Source organism: Scyliorhinus canicula, chromosome 9 (assembly GCF_902713615.1).
Source record: "Scyliorhinus canicula chromosome 9, sScyCan1.1, whole genome shotgun sequence".
NCBI classification, from domain to species: domain Eukaryota; kingdom Metazoa; phylum Chordata; class Chondrichthyes; order Carcharhiniformes; family Scyliorhinidae; genus Scyliorhinus; species Scyliorhinus canicula.
The window spans coordinates 125,700,411-125,716,174 of record NC_052154.1 but is presented as its reverse complement, the minus strand read 5'-3'; the positions used below and the strand labels follow the sequence as shown (position 1 = coordinate 125,716,174).

The following is a 15,764-nucleotide window of genomic DNA, read 5'->3' as shown; positions in this document are numbered from 1 at the left end:
GTGCGAATGTTCCTTCTGTCTGCAAAGGACAGGGCCCTGTGTGTGAATATCTGTAGCTTCTTGCCCCTCTTTGTGAGCTACACTGCGAGCCTGACTGATAATATTAAATTGGTTGACAGTGTGACTCTTAACAGACTCAGGACTGTTTAGCAAATGTTGTCCAAATGCGGAATAACATCTAAAATGTAATATTAGTATGCTTGGTCATAGGGATAGCGTGGGATGGTGGAGTTGAGGAGATCAACCTAAATCTTGTGGAATCATAGACTGGGCTTGAAGGGCCAGATGATCTAGCGTCCTGCTCTTATTTCTGAAGTTCTTACAACATTAACCGTGTAAATTTTAATGGCTGTTATAGTAAATGTTAAGTGTTAATTCATTGTTATTTATTGTGTTAAAAGTTATTAGAATTTAGATCTTGCTGTGCACAAATTGGCTGCTGTCTTCCCTACGTTCCCTTAGTGACTTCACTTCAAAAATATTTCATTATTGTACAACAGTTTGGGACATCCTAAGATTCTGAAAGGTGTCACATTAATGAGTTTGAATGATTATTGAAGTAAATGCTGATAATTTGAGTAGTGGTGTTGCTTAGTGTTAGTGTTTACGTGGCCTTTGTGGATTAATACTGTGAATGCTAATGATTATTTTGGAAGTGTTAATTGCTGCAGTAACTGTTAATTTAGCATTGTTAATTAGAAATAATTTTTATGTGTTGTTTTAGTGGTTATTTCACTAAATGTTAATCATCAGTGTATTAGTTTAACAAGACTTGATGGTTAGTGTGACGAGTGCTCATAATTAGCATTATTACAGTAATAAATGACGATAATGTGTAGTAAATGCTAATTTTGATGTTGTCTGTGCTAGTGCTTACATCTCTGAATGTAATGACATTTTCTGTGCTTCACTGTGACTTTAGATGTAGATAAGTGTGAAATACATGGGCACACACTCTGTGAGCACCGATGCATTAATACTATGGGGATTTTCAAATATGTATGCCTCCTTGGCTACGGGTTGTTCACTGATGGACAGTGGTGTGTAGGTATGTGGCTACTCTTATTTCCTACTTCACAAAGCACAGTGTGGTGCTACAATGGCCTCTTTCATAAAATGACCAATAACCTGTCACAATAATTCGCCTCAAGCATTTACTAGCTTGAATATGGTGCGTTCAAATTATTCTCATGACCAATTCAATGCAACAACAGCTGTAATGAATCCATCCTCCACATTCTTGGACATGATCATCTCAAGGCCAGAAAAGCAGCTATTAGGTTCAACTCCAATATGGAAATCTGAGACTGATGGAACTCCAATTTGTAATCATGAAATACTGCCAAAATTTTCAGAGGAATAACTCTAAAGAACAATCATGCAAGCCTTCAGTTCCATTCAATCTGGGATAGACTTGAGCCTGAATCTCCAGGTAATGAAGAGAAAAGACACAGATTGGTGCCTTTACTGATGCGACTCCCTAACTACGCTTGTCAGAAGATTTCATATTTCTGGTATTAGTAACAAGAATATCAGGAATTCTTTAAATCCAAAATAAAACTCGCCGATCGCAACTGGGCAGGCAAAATCCGAGAGTGCTAATAAATATTTCGCATATAATTGCAATGAAGAGTTGCCACGGCATTACACCACTGTCAGAATATGGTGCTGTTTGCTGCCACTGAATGTTATGGGTTCTTAAGACTTGTATATTTAAATATGAACTGCTAATTGTTAGTCTTTCAGTATTTACAGATCCCAGGTTACTATCATGCATGCTACTGGTCACCATGCAGGCTGGCTTACTTCGAGTGGTGCCCCAGACTGTTCTTACCCTGCAGTCTCTTACCATGTGATTCTATACATCATACTGTGGGTGGTGCCATTCTCTAGTCCCATGTTAACCCATGTCCTGCTGAGCACCTTTAGATGACAATGGCATGCAGGCATGATATGACAACAATTACCTTTCTCCCTAGATTCTAGTTGTCATGTTTTCAACACTTATTGTTTCTATTATGAATATCATTATATTAGTGGCTAGTGAGGCTGCTGCAAACATTGGTAAACAGATGATGGCAAACATTACCTCTCTGATTTCACTCGATGCTTGTTCAGTCTTTCTAAATTCACCATCTACAGTGGACAACTCCATTTGGCATCTGCAAAATAGCCGAGGCCCCTCAGTGGTGGCCTATTTGGGTCAAAGTTTAAAAAATGACAGTCGACTGCTGGGCCTCTTCCTCTGCTGGAATGTCAGCTTGTACTGATGTAAGTACAAATGATGAAAACTGTTTCTGACAATATAATAGTATTTTCATTTGAGTTTAAGTGATGGATTAGGGTCTGCAAACCAAATTTTAAATGAAACACTGCAGTGAGAACCCTGGACCACCTCTATCCAACAGACCTCAGAGGCAGTGCCAAAGACTGAAACTATTGAACTGCTTCAGTCAAGCCAGATGTTTCCAACCTCTGACACTCTGAATGATATTTAATTCTCTATTTTACTTGGCTTTTCTGTCTCTAATTTGACAAAAGTTAGAGCTTGGAATCATACCGATGTCTCCACTTGAGGCTGTGGAAGCACAGTAGTAAGATTTTGCTTCGTGTCCCAGTCAGGTATGCACCTTCGATATGTGTATGTGAAGGTGGCAGTACATTTTGGTGAAGTACCAGGATACCTTATGTCAAAATGAAAAAAATGGAGAGAGATAATGGACTGGATTTAATGCAGCCGATTGCATTGGGATATGGCAGCTGAGCCTACTTAATCATGGGAGAGGCCCCACATCGAGTATAAGCCCAAACGGTTTAATCTCTCCTCTTACATTAAACCCTTCATCCACGGAATCAAGCTGGCGAATCTCCTCTGACTTACTCCTAATGCCACCACATCCTTCCTCAAATAAGGAGACCAAAACTGGACACAATACTCCAGATGAAGTCTCACCAACACTCTGTACAATTGCAACAACATTTCTCTTTTATACTCCATTTGGTGAAGGTTCAACATCCGCCCTCTGCACGTGATAATGGGATCTTGTCACCCATTGATTGACCGATATTTTCTTTAATTTAGTTTGATTGGTCCTTGTCCATTTTGTGTCGTTAATCTTGATCATAGAACAATGAACTTGTTCAATATGTTCTTTTAATCTTATTTCAGACATGCAACTTTATATTTTCTGTGACTTTTGGTTTCTAAACTTTGTTCTTATCAGATTTGAATACATTTTTGCAGCTATTTTGTCTTTACACTTTAAGTTAAGTTTTGTAAGAAGATGTTGTATTAAACATTCAATCTCTTTTGGAACATATGTAGTACTGTATTAGCCTGTGGAAGTTTAAAGACCACTCTTGTGGTAAAACTACTAATTCATTAATAGTTACTAAATTATAACTGAGGTTCAATCTTAGTTCCTGGGCTGTGGTCCAACTATTTGGAAGAGTTGATGGATCAAGGTCTTACTGCCAATGGTCTTTTTCTGTTGTTTCCATAGTTACGTACATTCCAACATTGCAGATCTGTCTTATTTGAAACTACTAAAGAAATATAATGAATAACCTTAATTTAAAGGTAAGGACAAAAGAATGTACCTATAAAAGGTGACCTAATAATAGAAATATAGAAACATAGAAAATAGAAGCAGGAGGAGGCCATACGGCCCTTCGAGCCTGCTCCGCCGTGCATTATGATCATGGCTGATCAGCAAGTTCAATACCTTGATCACGCCTTCCCCTCATATCCCTTGATCACTTTAGCCTCAAGAGCAATATCTAATTCCTTCTTGAAATTATACATCGTTCTGGCATCAACTACTTTCTGTGGTGCGAATTTCACAGATTTACCACTCTGGGTGAAGAAATGTCTCTTCACCTCAGTTCTAAAAGCTTTAGCCCTTATCCTCAAACTATGACTCCTGGTTCTGGACTCCCCCACCATTGGGAACATTCTTTCAGAATCTATCCTGTTAGGTCGGCATGGTAACACAGTGGTTAGCATTGTTGCTTCACCGCAGCCGGCAGCCAGGTTCGATTCGCGGCTTGGGTCGCTGTCTGTGCAGAGTCTGCGTACATTCTCCCTGTGTCTGTGTGGGTTTCCTCCGGGTGCTCTGTTTTCCTCCCACGAGTCCCAGAAGACGCGGTGTAGGGTGAATTGGACATTCTGAATTCTCCCTCAGTGTACTTGAACAGGCGCCATAATGTGGCGACTCGGGGATTTTCACAGTAAACCTTATTGCAGTGTTAATGTAAGCCTGCTTGTGACTCTAATAAAGATTATTATTGTAGAATTTTAAAGTTTCCATGAGATCCCCTCTCAGTCTTCTGAACTCCAATGAATATAATCCTAACCAATTTAGTCTCTCCTCATATGACAGTCCCACCCTCCCAGGAATCAACCCAGTAAACCTTTGCTGCACTCCCTTCATAGCAAGAATATCCTTCCTCAGATAGGGACACCAAGACGAAGACACATTTATTCCAACGTTTTGCTTCCTGTCTGCTAACCAGTTTTCTATCCACCTCAAGACAATACACATAATCACATGCACTTTAACTTTATATATTAACATGCTATGTGAGAACTTGTCGAAAGCCTTCTGGAAGTCTAAATAAACCACATCCACTGCTGCTCCCTGGTCAACTCTTACTAGTTAAATCTTCAAAGAATTCTAGTAGATTTGTCAAGCATGATTTTCCTTTCGTAAATCCATGCTGACTTTGTCTGATTACACCACTGCTTTCCAAATGCTGTGCTATGAAATCCTTGATAATGGACTCCAGCAACTTCCATACTCCCGACATTAGGCTCACTGGTCTATCGCTCTCTGTTTTCTCTCTACCTCCCTTTTTGAATAACAGGATTACATTCACTACACTCCAATCTGTAGGATCCATTCCAGAGTCCAAAGAATTTTGGAAAATGACCACAAATGAACCTATCATTTCTGGGACCATTTCGTTAAGTACTCTCAGTTGGAGAATATCAGGGCCTGGAGATTTATCCGCCTTCAATCCCATGAATTTCACCCAAAACATTTCTTTACTAATACTAATTTCCTTCAGCTCCTCACTAAAACATGTGTTTCTCAGGACCTCCGGTACATTATTCATGTCTTCCTTTGTGAAGACAGACGCAACGTACTCTTAATGATAAGGATTAATCTTTGAGTGTCATTAAAAAATATACTGCTTGCAATTTACTATTAGTGGCACATGTTTCAATACATTGTAATATATCACTGTAAGGTACAAGCAGTAATTATGCTGAACTTAACAGAAGCTTTTCAAAATTGCAGTGTCATATATTTTGTTTGATGACTTATTTTCAACGGGGTATTAATGTAGTAAGCCTTTAAACATAACTATTCAAAATTAATTGAGGTTCACTATCTTAAATTCATTTGTGCCTGGCTTGTCTAATTCATTGTCAGCATAACAATATATAACATGATCACTGCAAAGGAATCATGGTACTTCTAAGCTGTCTTCCTATGGCCCTATTAGTTTATTCCATATGTTTGCCTGAGAATGATTAACTTTACTAAAAATCAACATCTAAGTTTATTTACATTTTGCTGATGTCAAGGCTTCTGCACAAATCAGCTTCTCCCCAGCATGGGCGCACTAATTGGCATTGCTGTTGAAATTGAGCATGATTGAGAGAATGAACAGAGGTCATCCAGAACAGGGCAAGCTGCTAAAAGAGGGTGATGGAGGAGGGAGATAGGGTAGGAGGCCGAACCCTCCACTAATTTCAAAGTTACAAGGATCTCTAACCTACAAGGTTACGGACCGGTTACTGGTCAGACACAATGGACTGAATGGCCTCTTTCTGTGCTGTAACTTTTCTATGGGTCTCAGCAGGAGGCCCTATCTGCCCATGTTGTTTATGGAACAATTCTACTGCCAATGGCAACTGTAGCTCTTCCTTATTTCATGACTGCAAAGCACAACCCACACATTAGCGGTCTGTATGTGTAGACTGAAAGTCACACTGCCACAAAAATGTGACAGGACAGATCATGGGCATGCAGGGACAATGCTTTGGCTGTCTGGAGCACTCTCGAGGAGTCGTGCAGTACTTGATGGAGTACCTGTCAGGTTTTTAGGTAGTGTGCTGCATAATCATCGCATCATGAGAGGACAACCCTTGCCATCAGCTTTACAAGTGCAGCTGAGAACGCAGGAGCATGAGGAGGAGGAAGGGAGGAGATAATCTAGACAGCTCCTTTCTGGCTGAGCTTAGATGCCAGTAACTCCAAACCCAATTCAACAGCGATTCCATACCTTATCTTCCCTCTGTTACTCTGTTCGGGTACAGATTGCTGCATTGAGGTGACACCCAGCAAGCCCCTTTTGAACACTGTAATCTACAGCCATCATGGCATCGGTTTGAGCTTCCAATGCAGCATTCAGACATCAGGTGCGGGATTCTCCCCTACCCGGCGGGGTGGGGGGTCCCGGCGTAGGGAATTCTCCGCACCTTTGGGGGCTAGGCCCGCGCCGGAGCGGTTGTCACCACGCCGACTGGCACGAAAACCGGCACCAGCGGCCTTTCAGGGCCGCCGCCCGGCGCCGGGGCTGGCCGAAAGGCCTTCTCCAGTTCGCGCATGGGCCGGTGGTGACGTCAGCGGCAGATGCCACTGACGTCACCACCGGCGCATGCGCGCTGGGGGATTCTCTTCTGCCTCCGCCATGGCGGAGGCCGTGGCGGCGGCAGAAGAGAAAGAGTGCCCCCACGGCACTGGCCTGCCCACCGACCGGTGGGCCCCGATCGCGGGCCTGGCCACCGTGGGGGCACCCCCCGGGGTCTGATCGCCACGCGCCCTCCCCAGGACCCCGGGGACCCGCTCGCGCTGCCGATCCGGCCGCCACCAGAGGTGGTTCAAACCTCAGCGGCAGGAGAGGCCTCCCAGCGGCGGGACTTCGGCCCATTGCGGGCCGGAGAATCGCCGCAGTGGGCTTGCCGCTCGACATGGCGCGATTCCCGCCCCCACCAATTCCCGGGTGGCGGAGCATTTCTGCCACGGCGGGGGCGGGATTTTCATCGGCCCCGGGCAATTCTCCGACCCTGCGGGGGGGTCGGAGAATTTCGCCCCAGGTGACTGCTCCTTGTGTTGCACTGGAAGTTGCAACAATGCGATCAGATGCTGTGACATGGTTCGACCCACAAGTGTGTGAACAGAGTTGGCCGCAACTTTCATGCTGCAAAAAGTGGGTTCCAAGCTCCATGCAGAGCCCAATGAGTTGATGCTGATCTCCTCCATGCGCCTTGACTTTCTGACAGACCTATCAACACAGAAAACAGTAAGAAGTCTTACAACACCAGGTTAAAGTCCAGCATGTTTGTTTCATACACTAGCATTCGGAGCACTGCGCCTTCCTCAAGTGAATGGATTCACCTGAGGAAGGAGCAGTGCTCCGAAAGCTAGTGTTTGAAACAAACATGTTGGACTTTAACCTGGTGTTGTAAGACTTCTTACTGTGCTCATCCCAGTCCAACGCCGGCATCTCCACATCAACACAGAAAACATGAAAGCTACAAATCTAAGATTGTGATGACAAGAGTGGGGGGGGGGGGGGGGGGGGGGGGGGAGGGCGGGGGGGAGCAAGGAAGTGGTGCATGCAAGCTCATCTTGCAAATTAGCAGAGTGTGAAATGAGGGTGAAATGGAACGTGACAAAGAATATTAGGTATGAAGAAACCATCATCTTCGATGGCCCTGCCACAGGCCATGGCCTCAGTAATGGCCAGCACTATCTCATCCATTGGGATTGGGACATGTAGGCACTCCTGCGACCCTCTGGTTAGCTCCTGCTACCTCCAATTGTGTGACACTCTGTCATACAAGAGAGTGGGAAGGGGGTCAGCGAGTGTGTTGCAATCTGCGTGGGCGATATGGCTGTTATGTTTGAGTAGTTGGCAGTGTGGTATGTACAAGGTGCGAAATGTGCATGGGAGGTTAAATACGTGAGAGTGAGGTGAAGCATATGAGCCTTTGATAGGGATTCTCGATATGTGAGCGCATTAACCAATGCCTGAGGTCAGTAATGCAGATGGGTGGATATCGCTTTTGAAAATTCATTCACTGGCCCTGACCACTCCTGTGAAGCCATTGAACTTCTTGTGGCGAGCCTCCTGGCTTTGACCTCCATGGTTATCTGCTCCCACTGATCTTTGAACGTGTGTCTGAAAAACTTGGGTCCCATGCTTTCTGATGTTGCTCCACTCCTTACTGTTTCCCAGGAACAGATTCTTGCACTACTGCCACGACCTGCTGCTTTTTAAGCAGCCTTAAATGCTGCAGTGAAACTCTGATTGTGGGCTTCTGGTCATGCTGTGCAAACAAAGAACAGCATGATTAGTGCTGACTGCACACACAAACCACTATAATAAACAGGCAACGTGGAACTGGAACCCTGCAGGAAATTCAATCAATTAATCGTTCAGATGGCCCCAATGCCTGTTTTTGGAGACTATCCAATTTAGCCCCCTTAAATATCAGAATGCGTCTTCATTTTTTTTTGTGCGGAACAATGGTGAAATATATATTTTCTAAAGGTGTGGATGGAGTCAGGACTTTGCCTGGTGAAAGATAAAAATCTCTCACTCTTGGGAGTGGCAAAACCAATCGTAATTGTTTGCGCTGTGACAAATAGGAACTTCTGGCCCAGAAGTTTTTTCAGAGCTGGCCTCGCTCCATTGTCATAAGTTCACCACAAGTGCGGCGTAAACGGGAATTCCCACTGCACCTCTGGGAGGATTATGGTAGTGGAGCTGGATACTGAGGAAATTCTCGGCCAGTGCCCTTGTTTAATCTGGGTTTTCTTGTTTCATGATCAAAATAGAGGCTGTTTTATTTTCACTCTATTTCAAAATAGATGACAAGAACTGATTAGCCTGCTCGTGATGGAGCAATGCCAATTTGGAAACCAAATTCGGATGGAGTTACTCTGGCAGCTGGAATGGCATGTTTGAAATGTTAATGCTTGCACAGACAGAGCTGTGATTTCCCATTGATGTTAGGTGTGAAGCACAGCCCATTAATGTGCATTACCAATTTGTCTTTCAAACTGTAAAATCTGTTCCCATCTTTACTGCCCATCTGCTTCAAAGGAAATTTATGCACCTGAAAAGCTCTGGCAGTTAGTTTTTAGCTTTGGTGTGTTCAAACTGAAGAAGAGCTCATGAGAACAACATTGAGAAAAGATAAACATGATTCATTCATTCAAAAGACTAGTGTCTTGGGAGAGATTTAATTCTCTTCTAATTTTTTTTATATCAAGCACTGGGCTGAAAAGAAGCTTGGTGATCTTTTTCTATTTCGCTGCATGATTTTATTCATAATTAAGTCTGGACATGCTGGTTTGTCCTGTTTGCAATAGTGTAGTGTTGCATTAATTTTCCATTTCTGAAAGAAAGCTTCGAAGAGCTGGCTGTACATGAGAGATGCTGATTGGGGAGAATCATAGGTTTATGCACGGGAGGTTGGACGGGTGATTTCGGAGATGGGAGGAGAGAGGGATCAAGGTAATAAAAGACCTGTTTCTGGCGGGGGCGGGTTTACCTGCAGTTCCAAGACTTTGTAAGGAAGGCATTGACGTGCTTCCCGATAGGGCCGGCCCTCTCATTGTTGGAAGAGGTACAATTGGCAGGAGAGTTGGAGAAGGGAGCAGTGTCAGTGATTTACGGGAAGATCCTGGAGGAGGACAGGATGCCCATGGAAGGGATTAAGGCCAAGTGGGAAGAAGAGTTGGGGGAGGTAATGGAAGTGAGGTGCTGCGAAGGTTGAACGCCTCCACCTCATGCGCGAGGTTGGGGCTGATACAGCTGAATGTCGTGTAAAGGGCACACCTCACGAAAATGAAGGATGAGTCGACTCTTTGAGAGGGGTGGAGGATATCTGTGAGCAGTGTGGGAGGGGCCCCGCAGACCATGTTTTGGTCCTGCCCGAAGTTGGAGAGATAGTGGAGAGAGTTGTTTCGCAACATCTCAGGGATTCTGCACGTGGACTCGGAACCGGGTCACCTAGAGTCCATTTTCGGGATGTTGGACCAGCCTAAGCTGTAGATGGGTGCGGGGACAGATGTTTTAGCCTTCGCCTCGTTGAACGCTCGCAGGCGGGTCCTGCTGGAGTGGAGGTCAGCTTCTCCACCCTGTGCCTCGGCATGGCAGGGGGATCTACTGGAATTCTTGACCGTGGAGATGGTGAAATTTGTGCTGAGGGGAGTCCGGGGTGGGCGTTGGGGGGGGGGGGGGACTGGTTAGGAGATGCTCTACAATTCATGGGGATTGTTTATCATGCACTTTCGGGAACCTGTTGCTATTAAACACTAGGCGCGGGGGTGGGGGGGGGGGGGGGGGGGGGGGGGGTTTGTTTTTCTCTGTTTTGTTAACTTATTTTTGGAATGTATGAATTGATGCATCAGACTGCATATTGATGGGGCTGTTTCTTGGGATTATTGTTTTGTTCTTTTATTGTTTGTTTGATGAAAATGTGGAGAATAAAAAATGTATAGAAGTAGAAGAGCTGGCTGCACACGCTCGTGCTGGTGAGCGTCCTGATCTGAACATCTTCGTTCTTTCCCCATACGAGTAAATATAAGGTATGATTTAGCCAGCACCTGAGGAGAGTTGGGGATGAGAGCAGCCAACGTGAGGACAGGACAGTTCCAGTCGGGATCTAATGAACAGATAATTTAGAAGTGAAAATCCATTTCACGTAAATTATAAAACCGAAAATTGTTCTTGCACAGAAGGTTGACCTTTTATTAATGATTTTGTTGGGGAATAAATAGCTGGTATAATTAAAAGAACACCATCCTTTTAGTATTCTCTCTGTTTTATACCACTGGCAATAACCCTAACCTTCTTTACCACCAACCAACCCACCAACACTAGACATTCTCCACTCCTCTCCTGTGGCTGTGTGTACTGCCGGATTACTGATCATTAATGTCTGATCACTACATCAGAGACATCCTGGCATTGTGGAGAATACAACAAATTCTGAGAAACCGATGCTTTGCCCCACAAGGCAGTGGTTGGTGACATGAAGTATTTAGAACCAGCTTCAGAGGGGAGAAGTAAGCCTGGAGCATTTGAGCTGGCCTATGCCCATCTGGACTGCCGTTGGTGCCAACCAATATCCTCCAGCCAGGGATCATATTTTATAAAAGGGGATGGGGATGTCAATTATGTAAAGACAGTGGTGCCATTAATGGTGTATTCTGGATGTCTGCACTGTAGTGAGCCACAAATAAGGAAGTCAATTAGAGCATGTTCTGTGCTTTATTTGTGGCATTTCTACATAATGCAGGCTTCCAGATAGGTAAAGATAAAGGCATTTCAGACAGAAGTCTTGGTGTTGCTAGAAATGAAAATGAAAATCGCTTATTGTCACGAGTAGGCTTCAATGAAGTTACTGTGAAAAGCCCCTAGTCGCCACATTCCGGCACCTGTCCGGGGAGGCTGGTACGGGAATCGAACCGTGCTGCTGGCCTGCTTGGTCTGCTTTACCCCCTTTAATTATGCCACAGTAGATATCAAGCAGAACATGTTTTCACATTAAACACCTCCCCCACAATGCCCAGATGTGCAATATTAATGCTCAAAATGCAGACGAATGTCTTTCAGATTATGGGAAATGTAATTCAGCTATAAGCAGTGTTAATGAGATAAATGAAAGCTCAACTGTTGATCTGCATCAGTTGGGTTGTTCAAAATGCCATGGCAATTGACAGAGTCAGAGGTACTCTAAAGTAATGAGTGGCAGATACTGTACCAGGAGTGTGTAGTAAAGACTCCAAACACAGTTTAATAACAATAATCTTTTATTGTCACAAGTAGGCTGACATTAACACTGCAATGAAGTTACTATGAAAAGCCCCTAGTCACCACATTCTGGCGCCTGTTCGGGTACACAGAAGCAGAATTCAGAATATCCAATTCACTTTGTGGCTCAGTGTACCTTCCCTCCAACTTTTCCCTCCAACATTTTTGATTTTTACAAGTGCCGTTTGTAGGCCTGTGGGGACAATCATGTTTTGAAAACAGTGCCTTCAAATAACATTCAATTAGAGCAGGGGTGGGCAAACTACGGCCCGCGGGCCGCATGCGGCCCGCCAAAGGTCTTTATGCGGCCCACCAAGATCGTCAAAAGAAAAAAATGGTTTTTTAAAATTTTTTAATTTTTTATATTTTTTTTAATTTTAAGGTTAATGGGGGGGGGGGGGGGCCTGTTGGGTTACTGGTATAGGGTGGATACGTTGACTTGAGTAGGGTGAACATTGCTCGGCACAACATGTGTTTCATGTGAAGTTTCTACTTTAAAATATTAATTAATAAAAATTAATTGCTTTTTTTTTCTTTAAAAACCTTTTATTTTGGCTATTTTAAATATTAATTATTTTACTTAATATACTATGCGGCCCTTTAAAATTGTGAATTTCTGAATGTGGCCCTTGCACGGAAAAGTTTGCCCACCCCTGAATTAGAGCAATATATCCTGCTGAATCAAAACCTCAGTCAACCTTCTACCAGGTCTACACTGTTAGGTGTGGCAAATTCTTGCTCATCACCTGCATCATGAAGAAAAATATTTAAAAACCTCCTGTTTCATCTCTGAAAATTGGTTATTATTTTAAGTTATCGCCTCAAAAGGAAGCTTTTATTTTCACTGTACTATAGCCACAATATTAACCAAAAACATGTGATATTTGGAATCGGTAGTGTGCTTCATGTTCAAAGGAGTCACAAAACGACATGGTGGCACTGCTGCCTCACTGCTCCAGGGACCTGGGTTCAAGCTGTGAGCTCTTTCTTCCCGTATCTGCATGGGTTTCCTCCAAGTGCTTCCGTTTCCTCTCACAGTCCAAAGATGTGCAGGTTAAGTGGAATGGCTATGCTAAATTATCCTTTAGCGTCCAAAAGGATACTGTGTTCTTCTGCATTGAATAGTATCAAGACACAGATTTTACTGTGACATGAGTAAGATTTTGTCAGTTCAAGTTGCGTCTTGTATTCCCTCACTGTCAAAGAAATTCTTCATTTCTTTGGCTCCAAACCATTTGGAAAGATAATTAACCAAATGGATTTTTATAAAATAAATAGACAATTCTAAACATGGAAGGAACCTGAAATAAAAAGGAATTCTGTAAGTTCACGCCAATTCAGTTAGGATTTGTGAAGTGCGATGGCTGGCCCTGTGTGCAATCTTCATCAAAAATTTTCATAAGGTTGGTATAACAAAGGAGGAGGGGAGTGTAGAAACAACAATGCCAATCTCAGGGAAAAAGTTAACGATTGAATGACGTCATGAGGCAGCTTTGCTAACCTCTGTGCCACTGTGCTGTCCTGATCTAAAAAGAATAGTAATGAGGACTTGTGAATGTGTCTTCTTATTGCATTCCCATAGTCCAACAATGTGCAAATTAGGTGGATTGGCCATGCTAAATTGCCCCCCAGAGTCCAAAGATGTGTAGGTTAGGTTATGGGGTTTCGGTGATAGGGTAGGGGTGTGCGCCTAGTTTAGGATGCTCTTTTTGAGGATCAGTGCAGACCTGATGGGCCGAATGGCCTCGTTCTGTACTGAAGGGATTCTATGATAATACTATGTTTGTCTTCTGTTGGCAGATGTGAATGAGTGTGAGAACAGCAACTGCTCCCACCACTGTGTGAATACAGTGGGCAGCTTCCAGTGCCTCTGTCCACGTGGGTACACTCAGCATGTGAATGGGCGCAACTGTCAAGGTTAGCTACTTCATCTTTTCGATGGGCTTTTGGGGGACTGGATCATGTTTTGGTATCACAATTATAGTTTTGCATGATGTGGAGGAGATTTATTGGAACGGCTCCAAGGTTGCTGAACTTGAGTTACGTAGAGAGACTGGAGAAGCAGGAATTGATCGCCTTCAAGCAGAGAAAGTTAAAGGGGAATTTAATAGAGGTCAAAATTACACAGGGTAAATAAGGGGAAATTTTTCCAGTGGCAGAAGAATTAGAAATCAAAGGATATAGATTTAAGGCAGGCCAAAAAAATAGGAGAGGGTGAGAATTTCCTTTTTATATACAGTTGTTGGTTTCCAGTATGAACTGCTTGCAAAGATGGTGGAAACTGATTTAATACAATGGTCAAAAATGAAATTCAAAAGTCTGCGTATCCTTGAATAGGAAAAGTATGCAGGACTATAGGGAAAGGGAGGGTGAGGGCTTGGTACACAAATAACTCTTTCAAAGAACTGGTATAGGCACAATAGATCGAATGAGCTCTTCTGCGCTGTGTGATTCTATGTTTATTAATTGAAGGAGCAATATTAATACTTTCTCATAGGTTATACTTGAGAAGTGGCTGGAGATGCTGCAGAGGTTGCATAGACTCATGGTTGTTTCTTTACCGTGCAGCTTTTTGCATTTGGTTCTAGATACTGGTTCTTACTCAGCTCTCATCTGTAGTTTTCTGTTGCTGCCTGCACATTTCTGGCAGTGTTGCCAAGGCGTTTGTTGTAGCTGAACCAAAAACCAGGTGAACATGGCAAGCTGCTCTGCCATCAGTGGGTACAAGAGGAACACCTATGGAACATGTGCCCAGTGGCAGATCAATGGTGGACATCTAGAGACCTCTTGCATTTGTAAATTCAGCAGCAGCCTAGCAAGGTGCTGTGGTGAAGTTGGGATGTTTACTCATCAAGTGGTTGCTTATTTATTCCAATGGTGTCTCGTTGTTTTGAATTTTACTCTCCAGTGAAAACTGCCAAGTGAGGGAGGCTCCTCGTCTAATATCCCACGTAGCTTCATGATTGAGCCAAATTCTGTTGACAAAGGCCATGCGCCGTCTTGTGTGCAAGACTGATAGATCATTAAAAAGCCCGGAGGAGTAGACATATCACTCCAAGCTATGATCTGGTGTTACTGGCATTTTGACAGACAACTGATTATATCTCATTGAATAGAGCTTGCAATCCTTTAACATGACCTAATTCAGGACACACTGCAAACTAGAGACTGATATTTCACACATTACTTTGTGTCATAAGACCATAAGACATAGGAGCAGAATTAGGCCACTTGGCCCATTCAATCATGGCTGATATTTTCTCATCCCCATTCTCGCAGAAGAGGTCATATTCAGTGATTGCAGGTAATGTGTGAAAATTCTGTCCACTACCAGCAGATCAAAGATGAATTCTGCAGGGTTTTTGATTGGAGAAATGAAACTATCCAGGGGTATAGCTGAATGGCCAGTTGCCTCTGTTTACACAACCACCCACTCTTGTTCACTGCTGCCTTGAAATACCACAGAAGGGCTACTTTCAATTATGTTATTTCAGCTACATTCATACCAAATCTCCTGTGACCGATTTATACAAAGAGAGGAGTTTTATACCTCATTTTACAACAATGATTGTTTTACTATGCAATACACAATGGACATGATTTTAATTGTCCAACCCTGTCCAATGCCGGCATTTCAACATCATGATTTTAATTGTCAGTGTGTTTCCAGCAATAAGCTACTGGTTTCAACAACATCAAGCAAACTTGTTTTTATTTAGAGCCTTTAACATAATAAAACATCCCAAGGTGTTCCAGAGGGTGCATTATAAAACACTGTGCCATACGGGGAGGTATTGGGAAGATGAGTAAAAGATTGGTTAAAGTGCTAGGTTTTAAGGAGTGTCTGAAAGAAGGAGGAGAGGGGGTCGGTTTAGCTCAGTTGGCTGGACAGCTGGTTTGTGCTGCAGAGCAAAGTCAACAGT

At 43.4% G+C, this 15,764-nt stretch overlaps 1 protein-coding gene across 11 annotated transcripts in view; it reads left to right on the top strand.

Annotated features, from left to right (window-relative positions):
* The window catches only part of LOC119971661 (von Willebrand factor C and EGF domain-containing protein-like), a 490,550-nt gene that overhangs the window by 293,601 nt on the left and 181,185 nt on the right, over window positions 1-15,764 (top strand). For 10 of the 11 annotated variants that reach the window (XR_005461886.1, XR_005461887.1, XM_038807512.1 and 7 more), the window contains one exon: window positions 13,642-13,758. The exons of the other annotated variant lie outside the window; for it this stretch is intronic. Coding sequence is in view for 8 of the 10 variants with exons in the window: in XM_038807512.1 (XP_038663440.1) it covers window positions 13,642-13,758 (117 nt within the window). In the remaining 2 variants the exon portion in view is untranslated. The remainder of the gene's footprint in view (window positions 1-13,641; window positions 13,759-15,764) is intronic. 11 annotated transcript variants of the gene reach the window in all.